We start from the raw sequence: 10,626 nt of genomic DNA on the forward strand, positions 1-10,626 counted from the left end.
ATGCGCTCCATATCTCACGGTTGAATTGCATAACTTATCATCCAAGCCTGTGTAAGCACTTCTTTCTAAGAAAACTGTGTTGGGTTCAGAACTGTTCAAATAGAGAATAGTCATTTAGTTAGTGGTTGGTTATTTAGACCTGGTTATTGTGCAGGTGTTTGTAATATCTGACTTTTGTGCCATTGCATGAAAGACTTTAGAGCAGTGGTTCTCAAACTTTTTTTGCGTGTGGCCCCCACTTGTGCCCTTCGTGGCCCCCCAAATAAATCTATGACATAAAACATAACTTTGAACCAAACATGGTTAAACTTTATTAAAATATACAATGTAGTGCTGGTTAATAGCCTTATTTTTCAAATGTTTAATAACACAGAATTGATGATAAATGAATGTATTTTATAAAATGTAATAACACTGGGGACCCCCAGTCTAAGAACCACTGTTTAAGTGATTGTTTAGCTGATTATTATCAATTGATGGCAAACCTGTTGAAATGTATTTATTTATATAGAATTAACAATATTATTCAACTAAAGTCTGTATCTGATTCAGCTAAATTAAATAATCAGCATCGAACTCAATTCTCTCTCTGAAGATACCTGATGTTCTCCAGCAAGATCTGAGGTTTCTTCTTGAAGCTCTTTGTATGAAGCAGCTCTTAAACACAAAACTGCTAAAAAACTAAACCCTGATGCGAAGTTTCTACAGCCAGACAGAGAACGGTGCAGAATCTGAAATATTTGTTGATTTATTTGATGTCTTTTTTATGATAACATTTAGGATCAAATAAAAATGTACATTGTTATTTTGGTCACAGATCATAATCTTATCTAAAGAATTCTGTATGGGAAATAAGATCAGGCTTTAAACATACAGTATGAAAAAAGCCGCATACCATAAAAGTATCTGTCAAAAAGTTTTTACAATAGACAGCTGTACATTGACTTGATTTATGACAGCTTATCAGATGTTATTGAGAGAAGAGCAGTCAGTAAACTCATCTGGTTGTTCTGTTTTCTGTGTTTTGTACATTAAAGGATCTGTAGAAAAACAAACACAACTCTTAAGATAAGATAAGCACGACACGTCGTCTTCAACTTTCCATTTGTTTGTTTATGACATAAAGGCTTACTGTATTTATCCAAATAGTTCATATTTATATTGTCTTATTTATAAATTGTAGGCTTAATGTCAGTCATAAAAGGCACATTATATAATCTGCTTATGACAAATAGTCCCAGTTATGACATGTTAACATCGATTCTTATTCTACAAACAATCACATCTGTACATGTTAATAATAAAGTTTAAGATCTCATCAGGATTGATATAAATTTTTATACATATAAATAATATCACTTTCTCAGATCATAATTAAAAACATTAAAACAACAATACATTCAGTATGACAAAGTTATTTAAAATGTTATTAATATGTTATATAAATATAAGAACTGAATCTTAAGTTAATAAAGTGTAGATTTGTAGAAATGAGTGAAACGGTGTTTGTAAGATGGATGGAAATAAAACTAAATCATCGTTTTTAATCATGTTTAATAGTCATGCGCGGCGAGCCTTCAGCTGAGCGACCAATCAGCGCTCGACATCCAGCTGCTCATGACGTCACCAGGTGATCCTGCGTGTGGAGCTGTTGCGTCACGGCTGTACAGGTCAGAGGTCAGTTCAGTTTGGCCCGGGTACAAACGTACAGTGAAATAATTCAATGATTTACGGAAGATATGACGACGTGTTTGTGGCGGATTACTGAGTGACTTTTGTCTCGTGGCGTGTTCTCTATAGTAGTTTGGCCCGTGTGCGTGTGTGTGTGTGTGTGTGTGTGTGTGTGTGCGTGTGTGTGTGTTCTCCTCCTCCTCCCCCTCCTTCAGAGTTTAAGGGTATTTATACCCCTCAGTGGTCCACACAATGATCAGAACATCTCTAACATCTCTAAGATCTCATGCTTCTACAGGAAGACTGAAGGTAAAATCATTCAGATGTTTTTATTTCATTCTGCTCTGTGTTATAATGACAGATTATACAAACTATACATTAATTGTATAATGAAATGATATTCATGAAATTCTTTGAAATACCTTAGAGTAAAAATAAACTACGGTGTATAATACAGTAATAATTCATAATTTTCTTCTGTTTCTTCTTCTGTGTTATTGCTATAGGACTCCTGTGAGGACCCTTGTTGTTTTTCTCATCTTCATCCTCTCATCTTCATCATCATCATGCCTCCCCAGCTGCAGTCCCAAAACCAGAGTGCCATCAGAGTTGTTCAGGGCGATTTATCGTCTTTGAGCTCCGGCCTCAGAGAGTTCATTGAGAGCAGCGTGAAGCTGTGTCAGCCCGACGCCCTGCACATCTGTGACGGGTCTGATGAGGAGAACCGAGCCATTCTCGCCCTCTTAGTGGAGCAGGGGGTTATCAGGAATCTGCCCAAATACAAGAACTGGTATGAGAACGGTTCAGTCGTGTTATATTATTATCTGTATGAGGACACTTTGTGTTCTTCAGTACTGATTTGTGAATGTGCTTGTAGTCATGGATTGTGCTGAAGAACATTATGGGCCAGTTTCCCGGACACATCTTATCCTAGTCCCAGATTAAAATACATGTTTGAGCTGCCTTCATTTAATAACAACTTGCACTCACATCTTAAAATATATCAGTGTCATTGTTTTGTCTAAAGATGCGCACCAGTATTGTGTTCTGTAGGTATGTTTGTAAAAACTACTTAAATGTCTAATATAACTAAAGCCTAATCCTGGATTAATCTAAACCTTGTCTGGGAAACTGACTCGTAGAAATGTTGAAGATCTCAATGTGTGTTTACTGAACGCTGATGTCATCATCACAGCTGGTTGGCTCGCACGGATCCTCGCGACGTCGCTCGTGTGGAGAGTAAGACGGTTATCGTGACTCAGGATCAGCGAGACGCCATTCCATCGCCGCGTGGATGTGGAGCCGGTCAGCTCGGCCGCTGGATGTCAAAAGAGGAATGGGACAAAGCCATGAACCTGCGATTTCCTGGATGCATGAAAGGTCCGGAAGCATCGCAAGAAGATTCCCGTGTAGTGTTTGTTATGGACATCATGGTATCATCGTAACCATATTTTTCCTTGTAGGTCGTATCATGTACGTGATTCCGTACAGTATGGGTCCAGTCGGATCTCCGCTGTCTAAGATCGGAGTGGAGCTGACCGATTCTCCGTATGTTGTGGCGAGTATGAGGATCATGACCAGAATAGGCAAATCTGTGTTAAGCGTTCTCGGGAACGGAGAGTTTGTGCAATGTCTGCATTCGGTCGGCTGTCCTCTGCCTCTCAAGAGTAAGTCAACATTCAAACTGCTTTCATCCAAAATAACTTACAGTGAATAATAATGTAATGAGCAGGAACATGTCTACTTATTTAACATTCCCAAACGTTCCTCTTTCAGAGCCACTGGTAAATAATTGGCCGTGTAATCCGGACCTGACGCTCATCGCTCACATCCCAGACCAGAGGAAGATCGTGTCCTTCGGAAGCGGGTACGGTGGAAACTCGCTGCTTGGAAAAAAGTGTTTCGCCCTTCGAATCGCATCCCGCATGGCAAAAGAGGAGGGCTGGCTCGCCGAACACATGCTGGTCAGTGCAAAAACACACAAATCACTGAGTTTATTTTGTCATGTGTGTGAAACGTAATGTTTACTGAATTATGGGAATATAAACGTATTAAATTCAGACTGAGTGAGTTATCGATGTGCTGTATGTTGATGTTTTCATGCAGATTCTGGGCATCACTAACCCGGCCGGACAGAAGAAATACTTTGCGGCTGCGTTCCCGAGTGCCTGTGGAAAGACAAACCTGGCCATGTTAAAGCCGTCCTTACCTGGATGGAAAGTGGAGTGTGTCGGAGACGATATAGCCTGGATGAAGTTTGACAAAGAAGGTATGAACTCATCTGTTATTGTGTGGCTGTACTGGGTTGTTAACCGAGGTTTAGATGAGAGACGTGAGAAGCTGCATTTTCAATCTGTGCTTTTGAAGGAAATCTCAGAGCCATCAACCCTGAGAACGGATTCTTCGGCGTGGCACCGGGAACCTCCACCAAAACCAATCCAAATGCAATGGAGACCATCAGCCAAAACACAATCTTTACCAACGTGGCAGAGACCAGCGATGGTGGAGTTTACTGGGAGGGAATGGATGAGGATCTTTCAGAGGGAGTGACGCTGAAATCCTGGAAGAACAAACCCTGGACACCCAAGGATGGTCGGTATCATCGCTCAATCAATCTCATCAGTTCAGATCTTTATCTCTTGATTTCTTTCGCTCATATCGTCTGCTGTGTGTTCCAGGTGAACCGAGCGCCCATCCTAACTCTCGCTTCTGCACTCCGGCTCGGCAGTGTCCCATCATCGACCCGCAGTGGGAGTCGCCCGAGGGCGTCCCTATTGAAGCCATTATATTCGGGGGTCGCAGGCCTCAGGGCGTCCCGCTGGTGTACGAGGCTTTCAGCTGGGCACACGGAGTGTTCGTAGGAGCCGCTATGAGATCTGAAGCCACAGCCGCTGCTGAACACAAAGGTGAGATGATCTTTAACACTTTTGCTTCATCAGTTTTACGGCTCTTATTGAAAAGCGTCTTTTATTTCAACTTTTGAGTTTGATTTGGTCATTTTTGTGACTCATTAAACAACTCTGATTCAGTGATTCATGACTCACAAGGTTTTAGTCAAACTATATAAAAGCAAACATTTGTGCATGTGTTCATTTAGTGAAACAGTTTTTTGTGTTTGTCTGAATGATCTAGAAATTTGTTTTTTTTTCTCTTCTGCACAGGTAAGGTGATCATGCACGACCCCTTTGCCATGCGACCGTTCTTCGGCTATAACTTTGGTCGGTATCTCGCTCACTGGTTGAGCATGGAGGAACATCCAAACGCCAAACTGCCCAAAATCTTCCACGTCAACTGGTTCCGGAAGAGCTCGAGCGGACGCTTCCTCTGGCCCGGATACGGGGAGAACATTCGAGTTCTGCAGTGGATGTTTGGAAGGATAAATGGAGAGACAGGAGCGATGCCCTCGGCGGTCGGTTACGTGCCCGCCTGCGATTCGCTGAACCTCAGCGGTCTGACGGATGCCGTGGATCAGCGTGAACTCTTTGACCTCTCAGCGGAGTTCTGGACCGAGGAGGTTCAGGAGATCAAAGCGTACTTTGAGCGTGAGGTTAACGATGATCTTCCTGCAGAGATGGAGAGACAGCTGGAGCTGCTGGCTCAGAGAGTTAGGAGAATATCATGAAGCTCCTAAAGAAAAACACATGACGTTTGTTTAGTTATGGGTTTGATTTCTGCTGTTTTAAATGTTCATGCAGAAAGATCTGATGTGTGTGAAATATTTAAACATGTATGAAAGGATTGTGTTTATTTAACATTATTTAAATGATTATATTCACTGTATAGTGCAGAACTGCAAGGATTTTATTGTTATGATTAAAGGAGACAGAGAATGAAAAACCATTTTTACCTTTTCTTTGTTGAATAATGGTAGTCTACCCGCATTCACGAACATACAAAAAGTGCTAGACATGCTCAACATCTCAGTCTCATAGAAATTCCTCTTTTAGAAATGTCAGCCAGAAAACGGCCCAATCTGAAAAACTGATGCTTATGACATCACAGGCATCTCACTGCCCCTCCACTTTAAAATAATTGGCTACAGCAAAGTCAGCCAATCAGTAATGAGATTGCAAGTTAAGCCAGTAGGGGGAGCAAAATGGGTGCAAAACCACTTGTTTAAAATCCCCCACCCTAATAGAGCTTTCTGAGAGAGGTTTTTAGGAAGCTTCTAGGGCATTACAGACCCAAACAAAAACATTTTTGTCTACATGTCACATCACAGAACAAGGATAAATACTCCGTTCAATCATTCTATGTCACCTTTAATGTATGAATGTTTATTTTTTTATTTTTATGATGTTTTATGATGTCCATCTTAATAAAAGTTTATTTGAAGTATGTTGTATTTATCTGTGTTTTCAGTAGTAGACAGGTCTGTAATATATATCACCATTATTCATTAATCCTCCTGAATATTCCTGAAGATTTCCTTGATGACCATCAGCAGTAATAAATATCACTGAGTTAAAACAGTCATTAGAAACATAATTCATTTGTTTAGGGTCAAAGGACACTCATTGTGCATCCTAAAAGGCTTTACAGCATTTAAATCACAAGAATCTCAGCTTTCCAAAGTTATGGGACATGTTTAGCTTTTTGTTTTTGAGTTGTTTTATTTCACGAAGTTTCTATCAAATAATGCAGTGTTTCTCTCACAGTACATTCATTTCATTCAGTTCTGGCAGACTGCCTACTGTGTTTCACATTTAACATTACAACGAACCCCTCCATTTCAGGAACTTTAAGGGGTTTGAATACTTGAAGATGATCAGATAAAGATTCTCAGTCAACCTGTAAATAAAAGTCAAATTATAATCATTTGAACAAATACAAAGCAATGTGTTGTGAGTTCTGATGAAGATTTTACTCCTGGAGATATTTACAGCGCATTTTTCAAATTCTAACACACTGCATTTAAAAAGGTTAAAAACAAAATGATGGCAAATTGCATGCAGTTATTTTTTGAACATTTAGGAAATTTGAGCAGAAAATGCAAGAAAAGAAATGTGACATAGAGTGAATATCCCAGACCAAAGAGGAGCTAACATAAAATCAGGATGATGATTTGCTGTTACACAAACTACAGCGAGACTCTTTTCTCTTCTGAATCATGGACAGCAACTGGGCACCAAACTTCTCTAACTTCAGTGTTGTGTTGTTTGGGATGATGTGTCGTCCCAGCGCTCCGCTGCATTCACAGATGGGTTTACTTCAGATCTCAGGATATCACTGCTGTTTCTGCCTCCACAGTCTCCTTTCTTACAGTAAAACCCCATAGAGGAGCCACATCCATCTCCAAACATTTACTGTATGACAATCATTCACATGACCGGATGATGACAGTGACTGCGTGCAGGTATTAAGACATTTCTCCTGAAGACTGTCAGGGTTGGATTGGGGGTCCCAACATTTTTGTGGGCAAGGGCTACCACAATGGATAAAACAATGTGGAGGGCTACTTTTTGATATCCACTGTAAAAAAAATTCCGTAGAAATTGCAGCTGGGTTGCCGGTAACTTACCGTAGATTTAAATTTATGTTTTTTACTGGCAATTTTGTTAAAAGTTAAATGAACATTAAACATTTACAAGTCTTTGTCTTTACAGAGTAAAACTAAAAACGCAGCATCAAGCAAAACCTTCTGGAAAATCAAATCTGAAGCAAACAACAGAAAAAGGTTTATGATGATTTCTGGTTCCCAGAATGCTTTGCATGAGGCTGTTATTGTATAGTTTTATTATGTAAAGATAAAGACTTGTTAATATTTAAATTTAATTATTTAAATTTGAACAAACTCTTGCCAGTATATAACATAAATTTAAATTTACGGTAAATTACCGGCAACCCAGCTGCAATAACATTTTAATTTCTACGGATTTTTTTTACAGTGTACCGTAGTCTACTCAAAACATTTTTTGTTTCACTTGTTGATTTTCTTTTATTTTACTTGTTGATATGTTTTAGTATTGTTTAAAATGTTAACATACGAAAAACAAGCCAATAAAAAATATGTAATAAATAAATATTAAAATTGAGACTATTATTAGAATTTGCTTTGGCGGGCACCTCACAGACTCTGTGCGGGCTACCTGGTGCCTGCGGGCACAACGTTGGAGACCCCTGGATTAGACATTACAGACAGTATGATGTGATGTTGATGAAAACTTGTGACCAAATGCAAAAGAGAGGGAGGATGAGAAACTTTATTTACAATGAATGAACTACACATCTTGTTACTGTAATGTGATGGGGTTTTATTATTATTGTAGTCCTGGAATTACAAAATATTTACTGTTATCTCACAGATAAAGTGTTATATAAAATGGTATAATTTCTGATTCATTCACATATCATTTAGTTGATTTAGTAAAGTGAAAAGTGAAATACTGATTTATGTGAAAACTTTCACAATAAAAGTTCATCATTGATGTAATGTAATGTTTGCAGTTGTTGGTGTTGTTAGGTCAGTGTGTTTTCAGTACTGATAGTTAGTAATGCAGATCTGGTTTGGTTTGGTTCAGTGGCGAGCAGAAGTTCATTCATGTCAGTGAGTGACGCTGATCAAACGTAGTTCATGTTTATTCTGCAGAAATGTTTGTGATAATGTTGCCTGTGACGCTTTGCTGCAACAGCAGAAACATCAAAGGTGAACTCATATCAGTGTTGAGCAGAGCATGATGGGTAACCGGATCACAGTCACACATCTGTTCACCGCTTAACCTTATTCAGTTCAATTTAATTTGATTTATATCACACTTTTCACAACTGAAAAGCAAAAATCAAAGAATAGTTTAGGATGGAGTATTTAAAGTTATAGGCTTATTTAAATATATTTTCTTATTTAAATAATGTAACAAATACACTCTTAGAAGAACAGATGTGTTAAAAACAAGACATTAGTGTTGATTCTGGGACAACACACACTACATGCGTTGTCTCATCTCTTTGTTATTATGGAAACAACACATTTTGTGTTACTTTTGTTACTTGTTTTTTATTTTATTTATGTGTTTTTAAGACAAAAAGATCTTTCTAAGAGTGTAATATTATATAATGAACATTTAGGATGGAGTACATGGAGGTATTTAATTTTGTTAGTAAACAAATCCTAATTCCAAACTATATACTAGTGTTAAAGTCATTGATAGTTCACCCAAAAATTTAAATTCTGTCATAATTTTCTCATCCTTATGTTGATCTAAATCTGTATGAGTTTTTTTATTTTGATGAACACAAGAGAAGATATTTTAATAAATGATGGTAAGCACACAGTAGATGATACCCATTGACTTCCATCATATTTGTTTTCCTACTATGGAAGTCAATGGTTACAATCAGCTGCATGCTTCCCATCATTTGATTGATTGAAGAAGTGTTGATTTAGTTTCTCATCTGAAATAAGATCTTAACTAACTAACACCCATGTTTACTGAAACCCTGAACAAACAGAAAACAGATGATCGTTGTGTCGGTACGTTCAGTCTCTGCTGATGAAGATTAAGACAGATATCTCAGGGACAACAACATGTTTTTCTCACTCTTATCTGTACGCGAGTTATGCTGTTGAATAGCTGTTTAGACATTAACTCACCCATGTGAACAATATTAGCAAGTCAGATCAAATCACCTCAAATCTACTGTATGTGTGCATCAGCATTTAAACATGTACTGTAGTTCAGCTTATCACATCATAAACCATTCAACACAGAGATTTCCAAACACAAGTCAAGGTTTATGAGTCCACGGGTTTAATCCACATGAGACCGGATCACAATGACCTGACTTCAAAGAAAAGCACAAAATCTCCATATTAGTGAATATTGTATAATACTAGTGTAGACTTTAGAAAAGCAATTACATACACATATAAACCAGTGTGTTTGCAGAATAATAAGAGAAACACTATTAAATATGCTTATTTTTGCTATGAATATTTATGAATGGTTTTAATATTTAGCAAATAGAACTTAAAGCACATTTATGAGAGATCAGATGAGTTGAGGTGAAAGTGACTTCATTAACTGATACTGGATCATCAGGTCACCACAGCTAAACATGACATGACAGACAGACGTTTCACTTACTAACCATAATTAATGTACATGTGTTTATTGAGATATTTTACTAGTTGCAATATTATATTAGTTTTAGTCAAATCATTTATTATTCAAAATGGATATTTGGTAAAATGTTTGATTCTAAATTCATAGTGATTTCACTTCATCAGAGCAGCTTTTAAACATTCAATTCATTCTTAACTTTCACTTATCTAACAAATTCATTTATACATTTATAAATTTATAGGAAATAAATAAGTTGAAATTTTGAATGCAGTTCAAGGAATGAATAAATGATCATCAAGATAATCAATAAGATAATGATTCATTAAATTTATGCATATGGCAAAGACTTTTATTCAAAGCGACATCAGCTATACATTTCTTTTTAATCACCATGATCTTATAACAGCCAGGAGCATAATTAATCTCCATTAATGTGAGTAACACAAGGTTTTTTAGTTTGTCAATGTTTGTTGTAATATCAGTTCAGTATTTATAGATTAATGAATCACACAAAAACTTCTCATTCATTCTGTTGAAGGTTTTCATCATTCAGAAAGATGAGAGCCTGACATCTACTGGAATGAACTGTGAATAATCTTCACTGAATCTCATCTCCTATAGCGCCACACAGTGGGAGAACTACAGAAGTACAGGAATGATGTCAAAAACATTTAAAAATGTCATGAGGATTAAAAGCAAACATTTAATGTTAGAAGTGTATTATAGTCCATGTTTTACTGTATTAACTGTTCATGAATGAAAAACAACAGCAGCACCAAATGTATGTTTTTATAAAATGTTTATTTGTTTGATTGGCAGCTAATTGAAATGTATTAGATTGTATAACATGTGTTTCAACTGCTCTCATTACAACAAAGATTCAAATCTAGTA

At 37.4% G+C, this 10,626-nt stretch overlaps 1 protein-coding gene across 1 annotated transcript; it reads left to right on the top strand.

Moving 5' to 3' along the window:
- The first annotated feature begins 1,422 nt into the window (after nt 1-1,422).
- LOC135757784 (phosphoenolpyruvate carboxykinase, cytosolic [GTP]-like) lies at nt 1,423-6,006 on the top strand. Its single transcript, XM_065272498.2, has 9 exons — nt 1,423-1,980; nt 2,178-2,461; nt 2,867-3,051; nt 3,135-3,338; nt 3,448-3,635; nt 3,778-3,940; nt 4,039-4,263; nt 4,350-4,577; nt 4,833-6,006. Exons 1-9 carry the CDS (start codon nt 1,924-1,926, stop codon nt 5,291-5,293), a joined length of 1,995 nt encoding a protein of 664 aa, XP_065128570.1. The 5' UTR covers nt 1,423-1,923; the 3' UTR covers nt 5,294-6,006.
- The last annotated feature ends 4,620 nt before the right edge of the window (nt 6,007-10,626 follow it).

This window comes from Paramisgurnus dabryanus, chromosome 7 (assembly GCF_030506205.2).
Source record: "Paramisgurnus dabryanus chromosome 7, PD_genome_1.1, whole genome shotgun sequence".
Taxonomy (NCBI): Eukaryota; Metazoa; Chordata; class Actinopteri; order Cypriniformes; family Cobitidae; genus Paramisgurnus; species Paramisgurnus dabryanus.